Raw genomic sequence first — 24,300 nt, forward strand, 5'->3', positions numbered from 1 at the left:
GGAGTCCAGCTACGTTCTTTTGCCTGTGGACGTCCAGTTGTCCAATGCCATTTGTTTGAAATGCAATTCTTTCCTCAATGAATTGTCTTGACAACCCCTTATTCATATGAGATCTCATAGTCTATTTCCCCTGAGACCAGTCTGTTAAATAGTTTATCTATTTGTCATGATATAATTCTCATATGATTACATGCATTCTTTGTAATTTTGAAATTAGATAGTCTTAAATGAATCATTTATACAGTCCTAAAATATTAATTATTTTATTATTATTAATAAGACAGTAATTATATGTGCTTATTATGCACCAGACGCTCTTCCGAGCAATTCACGTATCCACCCTTACTAGTCTTCATAACAACCTTATTAGATTGATACAGTTACTATCCTTATTATATGGGTGAGGAAACTAAGCATAATAAGTAACTCATTCAAGGTCACACAACTAGTAAATTCTAGAGCCATAACAGCCCGGAGTCTAAAGCACTATTGTATGCTGTCTTTCTATAAGAAGCATTTTGAAACAGCCTCAATAAATAGGAACCTGTAGATATGATGTTCAGAAAAAATAGCCGTGGCCGCCTTACCCTCCTCCTTTGTCCCCGAGTGTCACCAGCACATGCATGTGTGCACACTCACACCTGCCCCTAGACAAATATCCACACCCACACTGACATCAAGACGTTTACCACTGAAATTACTCCTTAACGTTTTCTGCAGTCATGAGAGTTTTAGTGATAAGGCATTCTGTTACTCCAGAGATTTAATGTATTAACAAGGTTTGTAATCTATCATTAGTATATTTCCCTTGCAGGGTCATGAAAAATGAAACCCTGATAGGTTAAAATTTTGGCGGGCTGAAAGGATTGTGTCATGGGCTGCCCTGAATGAGTTGCCCAGTGACCTTGGCAGTATGAGTGTCTGACAAGGGTGGGGAACGAGGGAGGTGAAATTAAAAGTCACAAATAAGCCTTGTCTTGTTCATAGCTGTGTCAGTGAAGTGTATTTCCTAAGAAATGCCTCTTGAAAATCTCATGTAATGTTTATTAATTGCAAATTAAAATGTGTTTTCGTTAGGTGGTTGTAATCTGAAGAATAAATCTACTCAGTCATTGGAATATTGTGCTGAATTACTGGGTCTGGATCAAGATGATCTTCGTGTAAGTTTAACTACAAGAGTCATGCTGACAACAGCAGGGGGCACCAAAGGAACAGTGATAAAGTAAGTTCCCTGCTCACTGCTCCTTGCAAGTCCTGCCTTGTGAGGGAAAAGCCAGATCCTGTCTCTGTTCCTTGCTGAGTAAGGCAAAGGAGTTTATCAAACCATTTTAATAAATTTAAAAAGTAAGGATAAAAAAAGCCCTTTTAGCTGCACAGAAAATCCTGTAACTTACTTTCAGAAATATTAGCAAGGTATGTTTAGCCTGGTTCTCTGCTAAGCTAATTCCCAATTATTGTTATGATGAAGAAAATCTGTGCCTGCAGTAGCATGGTCCTTCAGAGACATTTCTGGAGGCCACGGGAAGGCTGGTAGAAGCCCCGGATGTGGTACTCTGCTCCATTTCCCCTGTGTGCTAAAGCAGTTCTATGTTTTATGGATGGAGTGTCCACATAAGAGTCCCTTTAGGAAAGGGTTCTTCTGCAAGAAATATAAGTTGGGAAACCACTGTTTAGAAGAGATTGAAGTATTAGTCTGACCTGAATGACTTTTAAGATTTCTTTCGAAGTTTGATAATTCTTTCTGGTGTTCCCAAGGTGCCTCATGCTTTACGACAGCATTTGGCACAGTGTCTGGAGGTTCTTTTGTGTGGCACTCTCTTCATTGGCCCGTGTATGTATCTACAGTGTCTGATGCTGTTATGCCGTGTAGTTAATTAATACTTAGATGAAAGAGTACAGTTGGACAGTTTGGATTTTAAGATCAACTTTTTTTCCTTAAGCAGTGTTAACAAATTACTGAACTTTAAAGTTGTCTGGAATTAAACACAGTTTCTTTTGCATTTAAGAAAGTCACCTGGAAGATTATTCCTCTGAATAAATTTCTTGTGTATTCAGCATGTACCGTGAGGTATAAAATTAAGGTTAAAAAGATGTTTTGAGCCTAATATTCTTTTACTCAATAATAGGTCTTTAATTATAGATAGTTCTCCTGTAGTATTTTACTTGGCCCTATTTATTTGTTTCCATTCACAACTGACATTTTGTAGCTGTTTATTTTCTCCTTCGCGTTGACTGTGCGTGCTCAGCTCTTGGGAACCTGTGTTGTTTCCATAACGTATTACTAGGAAGAATTTCTGTTGACTCGGTCTTCTTTTACAGGGTACCCCTGAAAGTGGAACAGGCAAACAATGCCCGGGATGCCCTGGCAAAGACCGTCTATAGCCATCTTTTTGATCATGTGGTCAACAGAGTGAACCAGTGTTTTCCTTTTGAAACATCATCCTATTTTATTGGAGTCCTGGATATTGCTGGGTTTGGTAAATATAGTTTTGTTTGTGAGTTTGTATCTGTTTGATATTTTTACACTGAGTTTTTCCACACATGATTACAATTTTAAAAGCCTTTTTTCCCTGTAGTACCTTTTACTTAATGTATTTCCAGTTATGTGTCCATACTATCATTTCACTTCATAATATGATTTAAATGTTTCAGGAAAAAAGGAAAGACTTGTGGATTTTGGTCACACTAATGCTTAAAATATTGATTGAAACTACTGTGGGTAGGCATGTCTCAGTACTCTTAAATGAGTAGAGCTGAATAAAGTCCTCAGTGTTGCTGATAAAGAGAATTGACTCATTAAGACCATTGACTCCAGTGTAGAGCTGGGTACAGGTTAACCCAGCACAGAGGCCAAACTCATGACTATATATAAAACTCCATCCTTACCGATAGTTGTCAACAGAGAGCTATGTCCAATTAATTTCTGCCGAATGCGTAAACTATTCAGATAAATATTTGAGAGGAATTGTGGGTGTGTATGACCAGAAATGAAATGAGTCACTCATGTCTGAATGCTTTGTTCGGAATGACCATGTTGTAAAAATCTCGCAGTAAGTCTGACCATTTTTTTATTGAGCTTTATCAGTGCGGGCGTTCCTTCTGTCTGTGCACAAGTGGTGTCCTTTGTAATTTGTTTGCAGTTGCCATGAGAAGATATGAGTGTTTACATTTTTGGGAAGGGCAGAGTTTTGTTTTTGATGTGATATATATTTTGAAATTTACAATAAAGCATTACCTTTTGTTCAGAGCTAGAGAAACACTCATCACTGACTTGAGAATTTCATAGTCTTCAGACATGGGTTTCTTGGTCTGCACCAGTTTGTGCCAGCACATAAATACACAAAGTCATAACATTTTAAAGCTGCAAGGATCTTAGAAATAATGTAATACAACTCCTTAATTTTAGAAATGCATCAGTATCTATAATATTTTTGCTAACTACAATCTCACAGATTATACAGAAAAATATGAAGTGCTTACATTTTAAGTCATTTTCTTCGATTTAGATTGCCTTAACTCCTGTGCCTTAAAAATATGTCACAAGTGACTTATATTTTATATCTTTTACTATATTATATTTATTTAACAAACAACTTTTTGTCAAGCTGAGGTGTTTCTAATACTTAATTTTAGTGCCTATCAAAATTTAAGTCTTGAAATAAGAGCATTTGAGGATTATGAAACAGTTATACATACATTTTAACATACTGTTAAATTAAGCATTGATACAATAAAATTTTATCCTAAGTTAAATTTATTAATGTGAAGTTGATCTGATGATGACTCTTGATTCTGGTTTTATTTTCAGAGTACTTTGAACATAACAGTTTTGAACAATTTTGTATCAACTATTGCAATGAGAAGCTTCAACAATTTTTTAATGAAAGGATTCTGAAGGAGGTAATTGGCGTATAATTTAGATTTAAGAACGGCCCTCTATTTTAAATTTCAGGGTACAGAGATAGACTGTAGTTACCCGGATGGATGGGGTGTGGTGTAAGGTGGCCCAGGGAAGCAGAGAGGCCCTGTGTGGGCTGTGGGGGCACATCCTAAGTGTCAATGTGAGCTGAGCTTAGGGACCAAGCCAAGTAAAAACTCTAAAATAGGCACCTCCTCAGAAGTGAGGGAATCTTGCCTTTTACTAGTGACTTTTACTAGACTTGAAATTCTTCTTGTTTCGTTTCCTGATTGGGCTCTCTCCTCCTCCACTGCCAGTCAGCAGTCTCTCACCCAGTCCTGGGCACCCCTCTCTTCCCCTGGGTCTCTGCTTCTGCCCACTCGTTACCTGCTCACCCTCTCTCTGTATATGGCAGCGGAGCCCCCAGGTTGGGAGAGTCCACGGGCACTGGCCTGGCCTGCCTCCCTAGCCCTGCCAGGTTACACTGTGCGCTGCCAGTGGCCTGTTGGTGTGTTTTGGGCTGGACGCCGTCTCTGGTCGGGTAAGGAACTTCCCGCTCCTACTCATAGTAGGTAACTGTGGACCTGTCCTGCACTTACAGTCTCAGGTCTTAGCAAAGTTCCTTTGTAACACTTGAGAGTGCACAGTAAGTATAGGTAACTTTGAATCAGTAGATTTGTGATTAGTCTCACCATTTTTTACCTTGTATTTTGAATTTTCTGCTGTTTCCTACTAATACTCTTCCCTTTCCTTCCTTTGAGCTGTTTGAGATGTATCTTCCCTGGGTGAAGCAAATAGAGTTAAAGGGAACTCAAAATTACCCCGTTAGTCTAGTCCAGCCCTTTGTTTTACAGATGAAGAAACCACAGTGGTTCAGTGACTTCCGCAGGTCTACACCCACCTTCCTGGCTGCTGGTTCATAGCGCTGTTCCCTTCATATGAGCACTGCTGTTTTCTCAGCTCCCCTCTGAATCTGGACTTGAAATGTGAAATCCTTTCTTTCCTGCTCCCATCCCATTCATCTTTTCCTCCTTTCTTACTATGTTTTTGTCCTTTTGGGTTTCCCAGCACATTCCAACTTTTACACCTCTCCTTATATATTATAGTTAAGCCAGTTCTGGCATAAACAAACAGGTGAAAACAAGTACTTAGCAGTTAAGAGGGTTTCTCTGAAAATGTTTCCTCCGGCTGCCTTAGTCCTTCCATTACTGTGTGAAGTTTCGCATGTATGCTTCTCACATAACCTGCCTTAATTCTTCCCTTCCTACCAGCCCAGCAAGCTTTATCTAGAAACTGCATGAAGAGGAGACAGTCTTGATTTATGTTTATAACAGTTCTTTAAAATAAAAGTGAATTTCAGATTCAGATTGAGTTCAAGTGGACACTGCCTCCTAGAATGACAGAACCTTCTGCTAGTATGTCTCTTAGGAGGAAATATTTAAACATTCAGGGGGAAAAATAAGAAATATACATAACCCTGAGTTCATTGCGTTGCTCACTCATCTGTGATAAAATTCCTGCCTGCCTGCCCTGGTCTTGTCTTGGGTTTGAGTGATTATTAACAGATCCCTGTGTCTGTGCCTGGCTGCCCAGCGTATTTCAGGGAAAGCGTGCTTATCTGTGAGGGAACGTTTCCACATATGTAAATCGTGTGTTATGTTGGCCATTGAAGTTGTGATTTCACCTTGCCTTAGGGGCAAGGATTTTTCTTCCCTAACGTTTTGTAAGACTTCTCAGTTACCCAATCAATTGGTATGAACCTTTTGTACACTGACTAATCAATAAATGTTATGATTATATCTGGCATCAAACTGAGTCTTTCCTCTCACATGGCATCTCCATATCTGTGATTGTGGTTATTTTTTTCTAGGAACAAGAACTCTATCAAAAGGAAGGTTTAGGTGTGAATGAAGTGCATTATGTGGATAATCAGGACTGTATAGGTATGTATTGTTTTTACTCCATTTTGGGGAATTACGGGAAGATATAGTGAATGTTTTTACTAGTCATTCTTCTATGCTCTGTGATTGATACTTCTGATTATGGGACTTGAAACTGTGGTATTCAAGAGAGGTTTTACTTCTCTAGCACTGCTAGGAAATTGTTTTTTCACATGAAGGCACCAAATTCAGCTATACTGGAAGTATTCTGAAAATTTCTTCTGTTTACTGTGATAGGCATTTTCTTTGTTAAACAGTTAACACGTGGCTAAGTTAAGGAGGAAACAAAACTGTTCAAGCAGTGAGGGGATTCCTTACTTGGCGTGAGGAAGCCCGTGGTATAGCAAGGTCCCCGCGGGGTCTGCAGGGGCTTCGCTCAGCGTCTGCCGTTCTTCGTCTCTGTTCTCTGGATGTCGGCTCTACACTCCAGCTGGTGGCAAGTAGGCCTCACAAGTTCAGTGGGTCCCATCAGATAATGCCACGCAGCAGGAGAACAGTCTCTTGCCTGGTCTGTTGTTGGTAGAGAGACCTTGCCCTGTTGTCACCCAGCTGGTGCTCAGGCTGTCTTTTCCTTCCAGCTGATCTCTAAAATCAGCTGTTGGGTAAACCTTGCTGTGAAAGTGGAATTTGGCAATTGAGCCAGTAACTCTTGCTAGATTTGGACAAGAGAGAACAACAGTGGTAAAAACAACAACACAGTCACAATGATAATACTTTATATAACTTCTCAAAGGACTCATATCCTGCCTGGTCCACTTAGCATATCCCTCCACATACCTTGTCCTTTCTCAGATCTTCGTGCCTCTGATGGTGTCATTGGATGTCTTGGCTGGAACGCCTCCCCTTCCGTTTACCTTTCTGCCCACGTCCATGTCCTGCATCTGTCAGAATACTCTCGTTTACAGCTCAGTCAGTGTGCCCCCCTTCACCCCCACTAGCTGCCCAAGGTGCATCTTTCTCTGACCAGTGCAGTTAGAGTCTTCATTTCTCTTCCTGTGCCCTGTAGCCATTATTTATAATTAATTAATTAATTTTTTAATTGAAGGATAATTGCTTTACAGAATTTTGTTGTTTTCTGTCAAACTTCAACACGAATCAGCCATAGGTACACACATATCCCCTTCCTTCTGAGCTTCCCTCCCATCTCCCTCCCCATCCCACCCCTCTAGGTTGATACATAGCCCCTGTTTGAGTTTCTTGAGCCATACAGCAAATTCCCCATGGCTGTCTATTTTACATATGGTAGTGTAAGTTTCCAGGTTACTCTTTCCATACATCTCACCCTCTCCTACCCTCTCCCCATGTCCGTAAGTCTATTCTCTGTCTGTTTCTCCATTGCTGCCCTGTAAATAAATTCTTCAGCCATTTTTCTAGATTCCGTATATGTGCATTAGAATGCAATATTTATCTTTCTCTTTCTGACTTACTTCACTCTGTATAATAGGTTCTAGGTTCATCTACTTCATTAGAACTGACTCAAAGGCGTTCCTTTTTATGGCTGAGTAATATTCCATTGTGTATATGTAGTACAACTTCTTTGTCCACTCATCTGTTGAAGGAAATCGAGGTTGCTTCCGTGTTCTGGCTATTGTAAATAGTGCTGCAGTGAACAATGGGATACATGTGTCTTTTTCAGTTTTGGTTTCCTCAGGGTATATGCCTCGAAGTTGGATTGCAAGGTCATATGGTGGTTTTATCCTAGTTTTTTAAGGAATCTCCATACCTTCTTCCATAGTGTCTGTATCAATTTACATTCCCACCAACAGAGCAAGAACGTTCCACACCCTCTCCAGCATTTATTGTTTCTAGACTTTTTGATGGTGGCCATTCTGACTGGTGTGAGGCGATAATCTCACTGTGGTTTTGATTTGCATTTCTCTAATAATGAGCGATGTTGAGCATCTTTTCATTTGTTTATTAGTCATCTGTATGTCTTCCTTGGACGAATGTGTGTTTAGGTCTTTTCCCACTTTTTGATTGGGTTGTTTGTTTTTTTGATATTGAGTTGTATGAGCTGCTTGTATATTTTGGAAATTAATCCTTTGTGAGTTGTTTCATTTGCTGTTAGTTTCTCCCATTCTGACAGTTGTCTTTTCACCTTGCTTCTAGTTTCCTTTGCTGTGGAAAAGCTTTTAAGTTTAATCAGGTCCCACTTGTTTACTTTTGTTTTTATTTCTGTTACTCTAAGAGGTGGGTCATAGAGGATCTTGCTTTGATTTATGCCATCGAGTGTTCTGCCTATGTTTTCCTCTAAGAGTTTTATAATTTCTGGTCTTACATTTAGGTCTTTAATCCATTTTGAGTTTATCTTTGTGTATGATGTTAGGAAGTGTTCTGACTTCATTCTTTTCATGTAACTGTCCAGTTTTCACAGCACCATTTATCGAAGAGGCTGTCTTTGCTCCACTGTATATTCTTGACTCCTTTGTCAAAAATAAGGTACCCATAGGTGCATGGGTTTATTTCTGGGCTTTCTGTCTTGTTCCATTTGTCTGTATTTCTGTTTTTGTGCCAGTACCACACTGTCTTGATGACTGTAGCTTTGTAGTCAGGAAGATTGAATCCTTCAGCTGAATTCTTCTTTCTCAAGACTGCTTTGGCTATTTGGGATCTTCTGTGTTTCCATATGAACTGTGAAATTTTTTGTTCTAGTTCTGTGAAAAATGCCATTGGTAATTGGATAGGGATCACATTGAATCTGTAGATTGCATTTAGTAGTATAGTCATTTTCACAATATTGATTCTTCCTACCCAGGAACATACAATAGCTCTCCATCTGTTTATGTCATCTTTGATTTCTTTCTTTCATTCAGTTCAGTCGCTCAGTTGTGTCTGACTCTTTGCGACCCCATGAATTGCAGCACACCAGGCCTTCCTGTCCATCACCAACCCCCGGAGTTCACTCATACTCAACATCCATTGAGTCAGTGATGCCATCCAGCCATCTCATCCTCTGTCGTCTCCTTCTCCTCCTGCCCCCAATCCCTCCCAGCATCAGAGTCCCTTCCAATGAGTCAAGACTTCGCATGAGGTGGCCAAAGTACTGGAGTTTCAGCTTCAGCATCATTCCTTCCAAAGAAATCCCAGGGCTGATCTCCTTCAGAATGGACTGGTTGGATCTCCTTGCAGTCCAAGGGACTCTCAAGAGTCTTTTCCAACACCACAGTTCAAAAGCATCAATTCTTCGGTGCTCAGCTTTCTTCACAGTCCAACTCTCACATCCATACATGACCACTGGAAAACACATAGCCTTGACTAGAAGGACCTTTGTTGGCAAAGTAATGTCTCTGCTTTTGAATATACTATCTAGGTTGATCATAACTTTTCTTCCAAGAAGTAAGCGTCTTTTAATTTCATGGCTACAGTCACCATCTGCCGTGATTTTGGAGCCCCAAAAAATAAAATCTGACACTGTTTCCACATCTATTTCCCATGAAATGATGGGACCAGATGCCATCTTCGTTTTCTGAATATTGAGTTTTAAGCCAACTTTTTCACTATCCTCTTTCACCTTCATCAAGAGGCTTTTTAGTTCCTCTTCACTTTCTGCCATAAGGGTGGTGTCATCTGCATATCTGAGGTTATTGATATTTCTCCCGGCAATCTTGATTCCAGCTTGTGCTTCTTCCAGCCCAGCATTTCTCATGATGTACTCTGCATATAAGTTAAATAAGCAGGGTGACAATATACAGCCTTAACATACTCCTTTTCCTATTTGGAACCAGTCTGTTGTTCCATGTCCAGTTCTAACTGTTGCTTCCTGACCTGCATACAGATTTCTCAAGAGGCAGGTCCAGTGGTCTGGTATTCCCATCTCTTTCAGAATTTTCCACAGTTTATTGTGATCTACACAGTCAAAGGCTTTGGCATAGTCAATAAAGCAGAAATAGATGTTTTTCTGGAGCTCTCTTTCTTTTTCGATGATCCTGTGGATGTTGGCAATTTGATCTCTGGTTCCTCTGCCTTTTCTAAAACCAGCTTGAACATCAGGAAGTTCACGGTTCACGTATTGCTGAAGCCTGGCTTGGAGAATTTTGAGCATAACTTTACTAGCATGTGAGATGAGTGCAATTGTGTGGTAGTTTGAGCATTCTTTGGCATTGCCTTTCTTTGGGATTGGAATGAAAACTGACCTTTTCCAGTCCTGTGGCCACTGCTGAGTTTTCCAAATTTGCTGGCATATTGAGTGCAGCACTTTCACAGCATCATCTTTCAGGATTTGAAATAGCTCCACTGGAATACCATCACCTCCACTAGCTTTGTTCGTAGTGATCCTTTCTAAGGCCCACTTGACTTCACATTCCAGGATGTTTGGCTCTAGGTCAGTGATCACACCATCGTGATTATCTGGGTCATGAAGATCTTTTTTGTACAGTTCTTCTGTGTATTCTTGCCATCTCTTCTTAATATCTTCTGCTTCTGTTAGGTCCCTACCATTTCTGTCCTTTATCGAGCCCATCTTTGCATGAAATGTTCCCTTGGTATCTCTAATTTTCTTGAAGACATCTCTAGTCTTTCCCATTCTGTTGTTTTCCTCTATTTCTTTGCATTGATAGCTGAGGAAGGCTTTCTTATCTCTTCTTGCTATTCTTTCGAACTCTGTATTCAGATGCTTATATCTTTCCTTTTCTCATTTGCTTTTTGCTTCTCTTCTTTTCACAGCTATTTGTAAGACCTCCCCAGACAGCCATTTTGCTTTTTGCATTTCTTTTCCATGAGGATGGTCTTGATCCCTGTCTCCTGTACAATGTCACGAACCTCCGTCCATAGTTCATCAGGCACTCTATCTATCAGATCTAGTCCCTTAAATCTATTTCTCACTTCCACTCTATAATCATAAGGGATTTGATTTAGGTCATACCTGAATTGTCTAGTGGTTTTTCCAACTTACTTCAATTTCAGTCTAAATTTGGCAATAAGGAGTTCATGATCTGAGCCACAGTCAGCTCCTGGTCTTGTTTTTTTTGACTGTATAGAGCTTCTCCATCTTTGGCTGCAAAGAAATATAATATAATCAATTTTTTATTAGAAATATAATCAATCTGATTTCAGTGTCGACCATCTGGTGATGTCCACATGTAGAGTCTTCTCTTGTGTTGTTGGAAGAGGGTGTTTGCTATGACCAGTACGTTCTCTTGGCAGAAGTCTATTAGCCTTTGCCCTGCTTAATTCTGTACTCCAAGGCCAAATTTGCCCGTTACTTTAGGTGTTTCTTGACTTCCTACTTTTGCATTCTAGTTCCCTATAATGAAAAGGACATCTTTTTTGGGTGTTAGTTCTAGAAGGTCTTGTAGGTCTTTAAAGAACCGTTCAACTTCAGCTTCTTCAGCATTACTGGTTGAGGCATAGGCTTGGATTACTGTGATATTGAATGGTTTGCCTTGGAAACAAACAGAGATCATTCTGTCATTTTTGAGATTGCATCCAAGTACTGCATTTTGGACTCTTTTGTTGACCATGATGGCTACTCCATTTCTTCTAAGGGATTCCTGCCCACAGTAGTAGATATAATGGTCATCTGAGTTAAATTCACCCGTTCCCGTCCATCTTAGTTTGCTGATTCCTAGAATGCCGATGTTCACTCTTGTCACCTCCTGTTTGACCACTTCCAATTTGCCTTGATTCATGGACCTGACATTCCAGGTTCCTATGCAGTACTGCTCTTTATAGCATCAAACCTTGCTTCTATCACCATCCACAACTAGGTATTGTTTTTGCTTTGGCTCTGTCTCTTCATTCTTTCTGGAGTTATTTCTCCACTGATCTCCAGTAGCATATTGGGCACCTACTGAGCTGGGGAGTTCATCTTTAAGTATCCTATCATTTTGTCTTTTCATACTGTTCATGGGGTTCTCAAGGCAAGAATACTGAAGTGGTTTGCTATTCCCTTCTCCAGTGGACCACATTCTATTAGACATCTCCACCATGACCTGCCCATCTTGGGTGGCCCCACAGGGTATGGCTTAGTTTCACTGAGTTAGACCAGGCTGTGGTCCATGTGGTCAGATTGGCTAGTTGTCTGTGATTGTGGTTTCAGTGCGTCTGCCCTCTGATGCCCTCTCTCAGTGCCTGCCTCTTACTTGGTTTTCTCTTACCTTGGACGTGGGGTATCTCTTCACGGCTGCCCCAGCAAAGTGCAGCTGCTGCTCCTTACCTTCAGCACGGGGTAGCTTCTCCCGGGCTCCGCCCCTGACCTCGGACGTGGTGTAGCTCCTTTCTGCTGCTCTTGTGCGCCGTTGCAGCTGTCTGCGCTTGTAATCTTCTTTATTTTAAGGTCTATTTTATCTTATATGAAGATTTCTACTCCAGCTTTCTTTTGCTTCCTATTTGGGTAGAATATATTTTTCCATCCTCTCACTTTCAGTGCATATGTGTCTTGAGGTCTGAAGTGGGTTTCCTGTAGACAGCATATATGGGTCTTGTTTTTGTATCCATTCAGTTAGTCTGTGTCTTTTGGTTCGAGCATTTAATCTATTTACATTTTAAGTAGTTATTGATGTATATATTCCTGTTGCCATTCTCTTAATTGTTTGGGGTTGACTTTGTAAATCTTTTTCTTCTCTTCTATTTCTTGACTATATAAATCCCTTTAACATTTGTTGTAAAGCCGGTTTGGTGGTACTGAATTCTCTTAACTTTTGCTTGGCTGAAAAAGCTTTTGAATTTTCCAGCAGTTTTGAATGAGATCCTTGCCAGCTACAGTAATCTTGGTGGTAGATTTTTCCCTTTCAGAACTTTAAATATATCCTGCCATTCCCTTCTGGCCTGCAGAGTTTCTGCTGAAAGATCAGCTGTTACGCATATGGGGTTTCCCTTGTATGTCACTTATTGCTTCTCCCTTGCTGCTTTTAATATTCTTTCTTTGTGTTTAGTCTTTGTTAGTTTCATTAGTATGTGTCTTGGTGTGTTTCTCCTTGGGTTTATCCGGTATGGACTCTGTGCCTTTTGGAGTTGATTCACTATTTCTTTTTCCATGTTGGGGAAATTTTCAACTATAATCTCTTAAAATTTTTCTCATACCCCTTTTTTCTCTTCTTCTTTGAATGTTTAATTCAAATGTTGGTGCTTTTGATACTGTCTCCAAGGTCTCTGAGACTATCCTCAGTTCTTTTCATTCTTTTTACTTTAATCTGCTCTTCAGAAGTTATTGCCACCATTTTCCCTTCTAGCTCACTGATTGCTTCTGCTTCAGATATTCTGCTATCGATTATTCCTAGAGTATTTTTATTTTCAGTAAATGTGTTGTTTGTTTCTGTGTGTTTATTCTTCAGTTCTTCTAGATGTTTGTTAATTGATTCCTGCATTTTCTCCATTTTGTTTTCAAGGTTTTTGATCATCTTTACTATCATTATTCTGAATTCTTTTTTAAGTAGTTTGGCTGTTTCCTCTTCATTTATTTGGACTGCTGCATTTCTCATTTGTTCTTTCATTTGTGTAGTATTTCTCTGCTTTTTCATTATTTTTCTTTTAACTTATTGTATTTGAGGTCTGCTTTTTCCAGGCTTCAAGTTTGAATTCTTTCTTCCTTTTGGTTTCTGCCCTCCTAAGTTTGGTCCAGGGGTTTGTGTAAGCTTCCTATAGGGTGAGATTTATGCTGAGGTCTTGTTTGTTTGTTTGTTTCTCCTCTGATGGACAAGGCTAAGTGATATGGTAATGCTGTCTGCTGATGATTGGGTTTGTATTTTTGTTCTGTTTGTTGTTCAGATGGGGCATCCTGCACAGGGCACCACTCGTGGTTGGGTGATGCTGGGCCTTGCAGTCAAGGGGTTTCCTTTGTGTGAGTTCTCACTGTTTGATGCTCCCGTGGACGGAGGAGCCTGGTGGGCTGCAGTCCATGGGGTCTCTAGGAGTCGGACACGACTGAGCAACTTCACTTTCACTTTTCACTTTCATGCATTGGAGAAGGAAACGCAACCCACTCCAGTGTTCTTGCCTGGAGAATCCCAGGGATGGGGGAGCCTGGTGGGCTGCCGTCTATGGGGTCGCACAGAGTTGGGCACAACTGAAGTGACTTAGCAGCAGCAATAGCAGGGTTAGTTCTCTGGTAGTTTAGGGTCTCGGAGTCAGTGTTCCCACTCCAAAGGCTTAGGGCTTGATCTCTGGTCAGGAATGAAGATTCCACAAGTGGTTTGTTATGACATTAAGTGAGATTAAAACAAATATCCAAAAATGAGAAACCAAAGATGAACCCCAGACAAATGGCAGTTATAAAATCAGGCAAATAATAATTTTAAAAAATGGAACATACACATATACATATACACCCATGAGCAAAGACAGAACAGTCCAGGAAAAATAAAGTACAGTAGATTGACCCGGTGAACAAAGGAAATCAAAAATTATATTTACCAGTTAAGAACAAAACTAACTAAAGCAGAAACTGGAAAACAAAACTAACACAAGGTTTCAAGTGGGGAATAAAGCTATGAAAACAAAACCAACAAATGTGTTGAGAGGAAAGGAAGGAAAGAAAAGAAAGAAAGAATAGATATGCAGAGTTAAATCGAGGTAGATGAAGAAGATTTATATATATTAAACATTAACTGCAAGGGGGAAAGAACAGTAGGAAAGGCAAACAAAGGAATAAATGTAGAAAATATATAATAGGTTTAAAAAAATTAAAAATTATAAAAAAGAGAAAAGAAAAAAAGTGAAGAAAAAGAAAAAAAAAAAGGAAAGCTCCACAGAACCGCAGAAATCCAGTGTAGAGGCAGAGGTTTATAACAACAATAAAAAGTGTGACTGAATAAACACATATACATATCCACCCATAAACAAAATCAAAGCATTCCAACAAAAATAAAGTATAATAGACTGACCCGGTGAGCAAAGGAAACCAAAAATTGTATCTACCAGAACAAAACTAACTGAAGCACAAACTGGAAAACAAAACTAAAGCAAGGTGCCAACTGGGGAATAAAACAATGAAAATAACATTAACAAATATGTTGAGATATAAGGAAAGAAAGAATAGATATACAAAGTTAAATAAAGGTAAATAAAGAAGATTTATGTACATTAAGGATTAATTGAAAGGGGAAAAGAACAGTAGGAGAAGCAAAGAGATAAATGTAGGAAAAATAATAGGTTTAAAAAATTAAAAAGTAATATTAAAAAATTAGAAAAAAAAAAAAAAGGAAAACTCCACAAAACTGAAAAAGCCCAGTGTAGAGGCAGAGGTTTATAACAATAATAAAAAATGTAACTGAGGAAAAAAAGAAAAGCTCAAAAGCTTAATTAGGTTTCATAGTGCCAGTAAAATCGACAACTGCAACAGAGGGGGGGCAAGGGGGAAAAAAGAAAAAAAATCCAAAAGAATCTACAGAATAAGTCAAACATAAGAAGAATAAATGTTTTTCTTGGGTCCCTGCTGTCAGAGTCCTCTCCCTCGCTGGAAGTCACAGTCCCCCTCACCTCTCTAGGATGCCCTCCAACACTGTGCTGATCTCTGGACCTGCTGTGGGGGCAGCTCAGATTCTAATCTGGTCCTACTCCTGTGCATTCTTGCTTCCAATGTCTACAGCTGTCAGGACTAGTACATTTTCTTTTGTGGGAGCTCTCAGTGGCCTTTTATATATTCCATAGACACAGAGTCTGCCTAGATGATTGTACGGATTTAATCTGCAGCTTGTACAGCTGGTGGGAAGGTTTTAGGTCTTCTTCCTCAGCCACACTACACCCGGGTTTCAATTGTGGTTTTATTTCCACCTCTGCATGTGGGTCATCCACTGGGGTTTGCTCCTGAGGCTGCCCTGGAGGACTTGGGTTTTCCCCATGAGGGCCAGGTGTGGAGTTGGTGCAGCTGCTTGGGTCTCAGGGGTTCTGGCAGCATCAGGTACTCAGGGGAGTTAGAAGCTAGGGCAGCAGGAAATACAGTGCTCTAAAAGGGTATGGCAACCGGTATTGGCCAATATGCTCCAGTATTCTTGCCTGGAGAGCCCCACTCCCTGACAGAGAAGCCTGGCAGGCCACAGTGTACAGGGTTACAGAGTCCAGACATGACTGAAGTGACCCTGTGCGCATAGATGGAAGACTTTTTTTGCCTGTGGCAGCTCACCAGTGAGAGGTGAGGTGCAGCTGCTTGGCTTGTGGGGACCCTGGTGGCACCAAGTGTGCAGGGACATGGAGTGCCTCCCTGGCAGGAGTTATGGCCCTCTCAGAATCTTTTTTCGAGCTTCTTGTAGCTGGTGATCAGAAGGCCTCTGGCCAGCCTTTGTCTGTAGCTCCGCCCATTCATGCACTTAGAGGGCTCCCTTGCCTGGGGTCCTTCTCTGTTGTTTGGGGTGTCAAGCACATAGAGGGGGCCCCCCTGACTGGGATCCTACTCAGTATATACTTGTGTCGGGCACTTAAAGGGGCTCCCTGGCTGGGGTCCTACTCTGTAGTGCCTTAGGTATTTGATGGGCCAGCCTCTCTGTTGTTCACCTGCTAATGCTGGCGAGTGGAGAGAGAGGCTGTGGTGATGGCTCCATCCCTTATGTGTGACTCAGCAGTATCGCCTTGCTTCCATGGCTGCCTGGCTTTCCTCCACAGGCATTTCCCACCATATTCTCCTCCCTCACATCCCCTTGGCCTGTCTCTCTGCAGTCAACAGCAGCTCTTGCCCTGGGATTGCTCCACAATCCCTAAACTCCAGCTTCCAGCTGCTGCCCCTTCCAGGGGACCTGCATCCCTCTCCAGGGTATGTATGGCTGTGGCAAGGACTGTCTGATTCTCATTCCATTTAGGCTGCCACAGATCAGCTGTTTCACTCTCAGCCTTAAATGTTTCTCCTCTGACTCAGACAATTGCCCAGATGTGGGGATTGGACCCCTGCTTCAGTTCCCCCACCCGCCGAGGGCAGGTACAACCATACTAACACTCCTGTGTTTCCCCCTAGTTCCTTTTTCCTACCGGGTTTTGCGTGGTTCTGTATATTGTTTTCTGCTGGTCAGGTACTCCAGGCCACTCTCAGCTGGTGTTCTGCATGCACTTCTGTGTCTGAAACTATGTTCCTGATGTATCCGTAGAGAGAGATGTACTCGATGTCCACCTACTCCTCTGCCATCTTGTTCCTAATTCCTGTCTTTTAGAGTCTGTCCCATTTAACAGTTCTATCTACTGCATTTAAGCAGCTTACATTTTATAGTTGTTTTGGGCAGGCAGTAAATTCAAAACATATGAATGTAAGGAACATAAATACGTGTTGTTGGTGAAGTTTTGCTGGAAAGCTTTTGAATCCATATCTGTAAGTAGTTTTGAAAACCTACACTTACAAAAGCTTCTGTAGTTTTACTTCATTTTGAATATAGAGGTCATCTGGGAGAGGAAGGTTGCTGGCTCTTTGGCCTCTGTCCTAGCTTACAGCCAGGATGGTTATTACGTTAGTCATTTTTTTTATAGAGTTGTTCTCTAAACTGTGTTGAGTATATGATGTTGCTTTCTAATAAATTGTCAGATGTAAAATAAAATTCATTTACTCTCTGTAGCTTTTGAGAGAAAACAGTGAAATCATGTTACTTTGTTTCTGACCAGCCCTCAAAATTTGTGATCAGTAAGTTTAAAGTGTTGTGTTTTTACCCTGTCATATTTGAATTTTTTGAAATAGATTTAATTGAAGCAAAATTAATGGGAATATTAGATATTTTGGATGAAGAAAATCGCCTTCCCCAGCCAAGTGATCAGCACTTCACATCTGCAGTTCACCAGAAGCACAAAGACCATTTCCGACTCTCTGTGAGTTTGTCATTTCAAAATTGAGGCTCTGGTTGGAAGAGAAACTTTCAGAAAGATGTGCTAGATGTTAGATATTAGATAATTAGACTCTTAAGTTATGTAAGGCTTTGAACAACTATATACATCTTCTATAATTAATCCAGCACTGTGTCTTCTATAGATGACCATTAATTTATATCTGTATATCTTTGCTGCTGCTGGTCTATCCAATCAAGGCCTTTTTGGCTGGATATAAAATACATTTCTCCTATATAAGATGTACAAAAAGATTTATGTACATTTTTTTGTACATTTATGTACTGTTTTTATGTTCTCCCTTCTGGATGAAGTGGCCATCAGTTGCTCTGTTAGGTATTGTGTGAAGTGGATCACTTCCCAGGGGTGTTAGGACCTAGAGTCACATGCAGCCACCTGTCTGCACGTTTGTAAAACCAGCAAAGCTTGTGGCTAAGAGTCTGACTGGTAGAAGCAATTCATTTAATGATCAGTAATTTCATTTGATGCTCTTTCCTTATGAGTTTTGAATGGAAATAGTGCTCAGAAAGGGTCATAGAAGCTGAAGCAACAGAAGAATTAGCTGAAGGGTAAAACAGACACAGAGAGAGACAAAAAGAGACACAGAGAGAAATAAATGAGAAGTACTCTTCCAAAAAGTGTCAGAAGACCTGATTCTCTAGACTGCTGTTGTGTCATAGAGCTGTGCTTGAATCCCTGCCAGTGGTGGTGATCAGTAGGGCCATTCTCCATAAGGCTGGAGTGTGCATCTCAAGGTGTTTTCTTTGTTTAGGTAGCTCTGTGTTCATCATTACACTCAACCTACATCCTCTCACGTAATCCAAACACAACTCTGTCCTTGGACCCAGAATGAGCAGAGTAGCACAGAGAAATGTGGATGTTAATTTCACCCTTGTAGATAGTTGCTACCTCATCTTAGAACAACAAAGACAGGAAGGAAGGAAGATGGAAGAGAAAAGAAAAGCTGTTCAGAGTTGCAGTTGCCTCCTATACTGTTACAGTTTTGAGACTGGGGCATAGTATAACAGTCATTGCTTTGATGGGTCCAGGAGTTGAAGTGAATGAAAGCAGATATTCTTGTTTCCATACATCATAACATAAGCAGGTTGAAGGCATTTACTGAAAAAGCTGATGTAATTATGCTAACCTTCTCTGGAGACTGCATCCCATAGCCACCTGTTTCATTGACTTGCAGTTCTTCTGTGTCCTTAAATAAATCTTGGGATGTGAAGGCTGCCTCTCTTCAGTTCAGTGGAGATAGAAATAAAACAGCGTGGGTCCCCAGGAAAACTTCCGCTAAGATTGAAGACGTGTATCCCGTCCTGTTTATTCACTGCTCTCTATGAGAACCATTCTGGATGCACAGTCACTTTTGCCAAGAGGACTGACTGCTGGTCAACAAATTGTGACCAAGGTTTCTGAGACATAGTGCTCCAAGGACAGCCAACAAAAGCATCAGGAATGGGCTTTGGTCACTTTCCTCAAAACAGAACAAGAGCACAGCAGTAAATTCTAATTTGTATGGTTCACTACTTTTGTTGTGTTTCTTTGAAAATATAAATAATGATAATCATTTATTGAATTGCTTGCCATGTGCCAAGTGCATTCTAAGCATTTTGTTTGAATTACTTTATTTAATCCTCATAATGGCTTCACGGGTGGCTCAGATGGTAAAGAATCTGCCTGCAATGTGGGAGACCTGGGTTCAGTCCCTGGGTTGCAAAGATCCCCTGGAGGAGGGCATGGCAGCCCATTCCAGTGTTCTTGCCTGGAGAATCCCCATGGACAGAGGAGCCTGGCAGCCTACAGTCTGTAGGGTCACAAAGAGTCGGACACGACTGAGTGACTAAGCTCACAGTAATCCTTTGCCCTTGCTCCTGCTTGCTTCCCCATGCTAGAGATGAGGGGACGGGCATGGAGAGGGCAAGCGACCTCCTTTCCTAGAACAGAGAAAAAGTGTTGGATTTGGGCATCAGGCTGGCATCTTGATCCCAGGGCCACCCTCTGACTCGTGCTGTTTGCTGCCACGCAGAGGGGAGGCTCTGTTGTCTGCCAGCTCTCTCACCCAGGAGAAGCCTGGTGAGGTTATGGGGTCTTAGCTTTTTCATTTTTAAATGAGATCGTCTTTCTTAACCTTAGGCTATTTTGTGGGTCAGAGGTGATCTTTTATTTTGGAAACTTTTAGAAATGATACCAATATGAGATATTATAGTGATAGTACAACCAGAAAGTGATTTTGTTTTCTTCAAATAGATTTGGGCTCATTGTGTAAAAGTGTTAGGAGGCATGGCTAAAATCAGTTGGTGAGTCCCTGTGCTGATTTCAGGTGTTTCTGTAGAACAATGCTTTTCAACCTTGGTCACACCTAGGAATCACCTCATGTAAATGGTCTGGTGGTTTAAAAGTGCTCCAGATGACAATTCAGCAGCTACTACTTTAGACATAAACAGTTAACTTTATAAAATGCCTGCTGTGTTTTGCATGTGCTTCTAAATAATGTGGTTTTGTTTTGTTTTGTGTCTTATTCCTTTTTTTTTTTCTTCCTAAGAGATTATGACCAAAAATATTTGCTAGATTTTATTGGTACATGAAGGCTTACTTAAGGAGCAATATGATTGTATAAAGTATGAAAACTCCCTTTTTGATTTTAAGTATTTCACATCCCAGATGTTTTCTAAAGGGAATTATTAACACTGTATATTTTTGATAATTTAATGACTGATGTATGTGTTGATTTTCAGATTCCTAGAAAGTCTAAGCTGGCAGTTCACAGGAACATCCGAGATGACGAAGGCTTCATCGTCCGGCATTTTGCCGGGGCAGTGTGCTATGAAACAGTGAGTAGAACATTTACAGGGAGAAAACCATTCGATGTTAAAGCTGCGCTGTACAATACCATAATGTCTAGCCACATCTGGCTTTTTAAAGTTAAGCAAAATTTAAAATTCAGTCCCTCAGGACCCGGCCACATCTCACGCGCTCGCTGTCCCCGTGGCTGGTGGTGGCTGTATTGGACAGCGCAGATGCAGAGCGTTTCTGTTACCTGAGTGTTCTGTTGGACAGCACCGTGTTAAGGAATATCAGCACAAGATGGACTGAACCATTCCTGTCTGCTTTGCTTTTCAGACGCAGTTTGTGGAAAAAAATAATGACGCCTTACATATGTCTCTTGAGTCCTTAATATGTGAATCCAGGGATAAATTTATCCGGGAATTATTTGAGTCATCCACAAATAACAACAAAGACACCAAACAAAAAGCGGGAAAACTTAGCTTCATCAGTGTGGGAAACAAGTTTAAGGTATTTATGGCAAATGTATTGCTAGAATTTTTTTTTTTTTTACTCTTACTGTATTAAAAAATTGTGTTTTACACTATCCAGTGGATAATGTAGTTCACTCGGAGAAATCCCATGAGTGAGATTCAAAGAGCAGACCCTGAATTGTTGATGTTTGTATACAAAAGAACATAAAGTTGGCATAGTAACGGAACATACAGAAATCTTGTAATTTTATGAACGTGTTCCTTCTTGGTGCTTCACATGTCTGATTGCTTCTCCTAATGTTCTTGCTTCTGCTTACTGTCTGGTTGACCTTCAAACCTTCTCTTTCCCACGTGTTTTCTGTTTCCTTCCTCATTCAGCAGTTTTGTTTTAGCTGGAGTAGTCCAGCTCGAGATGGCTAGAGAGGCCTAGTTGAGTTGAGAGAGGAAAAGCAGGCACTGCCAGGGGCTTCAGGTAAATGATCACCTTCGTGGACTCCTCCTTAATAGAGCGGCTGCCGTGTTAAAGCCTGGCTCAGTTAATGGTTCAGTTTGTAGTTCATTTTTAATGTGTTCTCTCTCATAGTGCATTTTGGGTGTGCATATTACACTAAAATTTGATTAAAGCTTTTAATAACTTCCATAAAAGATAAATACTTGGTGTGGCAAACCCTTCGTATTGTTTAACGCTGAAGAACACTTCATTTGTTTCACTGATTTTGGATCAGGAATTTATTTATTCCTTGAGGTCTGACAGGGAATTGTCACATGATGCATCTAAGAAATGGAACACTCCTGTTTGTTTCTAACTGTTGAGTATTTTGTGTATAAAAAGATAATTTAAAAACTTTGTATCACTTTTAATGAATAAATGATAATGAATAGAAAAAAATAAATAGAATTAATTTCTCTCTTATACATTTCCACAGTCTTGTTCCATTTATAAGAAAACCACATATGCCTTTCATTTTGTGTACTTCAAATATTAAAAAATGATTTAATTAGGAACAGTATTTAATTAAGACTCAGAATACTAGGATACTGATAATGTAAGCTTCCTGAAATCCACTGTGGGCTGAAATGGGCTCTAAATAACTAACTTGATAAAATCATGGTTATAAAACAAAAGCTGAAGCATAGATATAAGAGAAAGCTTGTCACATATTTTTCAGGTAACTGAATAAAAGGTCTTAAACTCTTATTAATTAATTATGAGCTTCTTCTCTTGAGTATTCTTTCTCTTATTTGGATATTCTTAAATTCTTACATAAACATGTGCTGACAGATTGGTTTAAAATAGTACAGTAGTCTGTATGAAATAGAGATCATTTATTAAGTATTTTCCTACATGATATATTAGTATTGCTGACAAGAACACACTTGAAATTTTAGACAGTTTATATAAATACAATAAAAAACATTCTTAAAATTCTTTGGACTAAGGTAGTTTATGTTAAGACTTTAAGTGCTTAAAATTGCTTAAATGCAATAGGATGCATTTTGCACTTCAGACTACTTGAAAACTGTAACTAAAAGCTGTAACATTATTAATAATAAAATTTCAAAGTGTTCTGTTGTGATGCTTTGAAATGAAATAATAGTAATTCTTGTTTTTAAGTATAGTAGAATAGTTTATTAAATTCAAGTTATGTGTGGCAATAAAACAAAACAGGCTAGCATTTACACTACTGAGCATCACTGAGAACCAGAGGCTTTCCAGTGAAATGTGACGTTTTCAGGTTATCGAAACAGAACTCTTTTACTATTAGTGGTTTAGAAAAAGTTTTTCTTTTTAATGAAAATCTTATTCTTTTATTATATACAGGAGCAATTGTATGTTTTAAAATAAAATACAAATAAAGCATGAGTTGCATAAGGCTGTTATGCCTTGTGGTCTTTGACCACTAGTCTTTGGTAATGGACATTCTTCCCTCTTCTCTCAGATACTGTAGTTCACTTTTGCTGCTTCTATTCTTCATTCTCACTTTATCTCCGTTTTTGGGGAGAGTACTGTGCTATGGATTAGGAACCATGGGCTTTGTGGCAGTCATTTTCTTTCCAAATTAGCAGCTCTTACACTTGGTTTTCATTTGTGTGCTGGTCCAGACTGGTTAAGGTTGTCAAAACTGTGGCAACCAGATAAATGGGTGTATTCTTTTAATCTAAATTCATTGTGTTTTTATAACTTAAGCCTATAATGTGTGAAGTGTGCTGGAGTATCGTGCTTAAGAGAATGAACCTTGGTGTTAGGCCTTTGTTAGAATCTTGGTTTTGCCTTTACTAGCTCCATGATCTTGGCAAATAATTTATCTCTCTGGGCCTCAATGCTTTCACCTGTAAAATGAGACTAATATATCCCTAATTAGAGTTGTGCAGATTAAACTAGACAGTACCTGTGAAAAGCTTTGAGCAGTGTTTGACTCATAGAAAGCATTCAGTAAAGTATACCTATTATTATTACTAAATATAGCTATAAGTAGATATGTTAATTTATCTTTTGTTAAGTAGTACAGTAAGCATCCCAGTATAAAATCAATATAACAATTTTACACAATTTACTTTGCAGAGAAGGAAAGGGAATATATGATTTTAACGTCCTGAGCCAGAGTAAATTATAATCACTTAATATTATTTTAAAAAGTAAAGCACAGTAACTACTTATAGTGTCTGTTGTGAATTTTGCTTTGAGAAAATTGTCCTAGCCTTTAAAAATAATTGAAGTGAGAGATTTTAAAACAGTAAAGAGGCTTTCAACAGATAGGCAGGTTGGTTTCATTTATGATAGGTGTTACATAAAACAGTTCTAATATATAGCATGAGTGGATATTTTAAACACACCCTCCTCCTTAATGGAGTGTGACACAAGCTACACCCAGCTGGCCACGTATTCACATACTGCTGCATCGATTCCTTTTTGAATGCATCACACCTGCATTTTCATTTACTTCTTTCATTGCTTGTATCCTTTTTCCTCATTCACCCCACCTCCAAGCATGCATGTATGTTTTCTAGTATTGCTAATTTTCAGTCTTTTAATTACACATGTTCTGTATATTGAAGTTATTGTCCTTGGTGTTATGTATTAGCCATACATTTTTGCATGTTACTCTCTGTTAAAGAGATTGTGTAGAGCTGTTAAATTGTAACATGTTGTAGATGAGCATTATTGCATGTTGAAGAGCTAATTTTTACTTATGGTGTTGTGTACTTTTGCTTTCTGAAATAATGAAATGATTTCTTCTACAGACACAGTTAAATTTGCTTCTGGATAAACTTCGAAGTACAGTGAGTATACTTAAAAAAAAAAAACAGGGTTTTTAAATGATCTTCTTAAACTATTATTAGTAATTATTAAAATAAGCACAGTAAACTTGGAATAATTAAAAATTTATTTAAAAAATTTTCTCATTGAAAGAAAATCAGTTTTTAAAATGGTTATCATTTTGGTTAGGTTTGTTCTGAAGACAAGTCA

General features: G+C 39.5%; 1 protein-coding gene across 12 annotated transcripts in view; it reads left to right on the forward strand.

Moving 5' to 3' along the window:
* The window catches only part of MYO6 (myosin VI), a 158,830-nt gene that overhangs the window by 95,856 nt on the left and 38,674 nt on the right, over nucleotides 1–24,300 (forward strand). For 11 of the 12 annotated variants that reach the window (XM_015472774.3, XM_005210674.5, XM_005210676.5 and 8 more), the window contains exons 12-19: nucleotides 1,078–1,222; nucleotides 2,320–2,477; nucleotides 3,809–3,900; nucleotides 5,769–5,841; nucleotides 17,426–17,553; nucleotides 20,310–20,405; nucleotides 20,695–20,868; nucleotides 24,075–24,113. In XM_015472774.3, the coding sequence (XP_015328260.1) occupies nucleotides 1,078–1,222; nucleotides 2,320–2,477; nucleotides 3,809–3,900; nucleotides 5,769–5,841; nucleotides 17,426–17,553; nucleotides 20,310–20,405; nucleotides 20,695–20,868; nucleotides 24,075–24,113 (905 nt within the window). The other variant, XM_059889777.1, reaches the window with a different exon arrangement.

This window comes from Bos taurus, chromosome 9 (assembly GCF_002263795.3).
Source record: "Bos taurus isolate L1 Dominette 01449 registration number 42190680 breed Hereford chromosome 9, ARS-UCD2.0, whole genome shotgun sequence".
Classification (NCBI taxonomy): Eukaryota; Metazoa; Chordata; class Mammalia; order Artiodactyla; family Bovidae; genus Bos; species Bos taurus.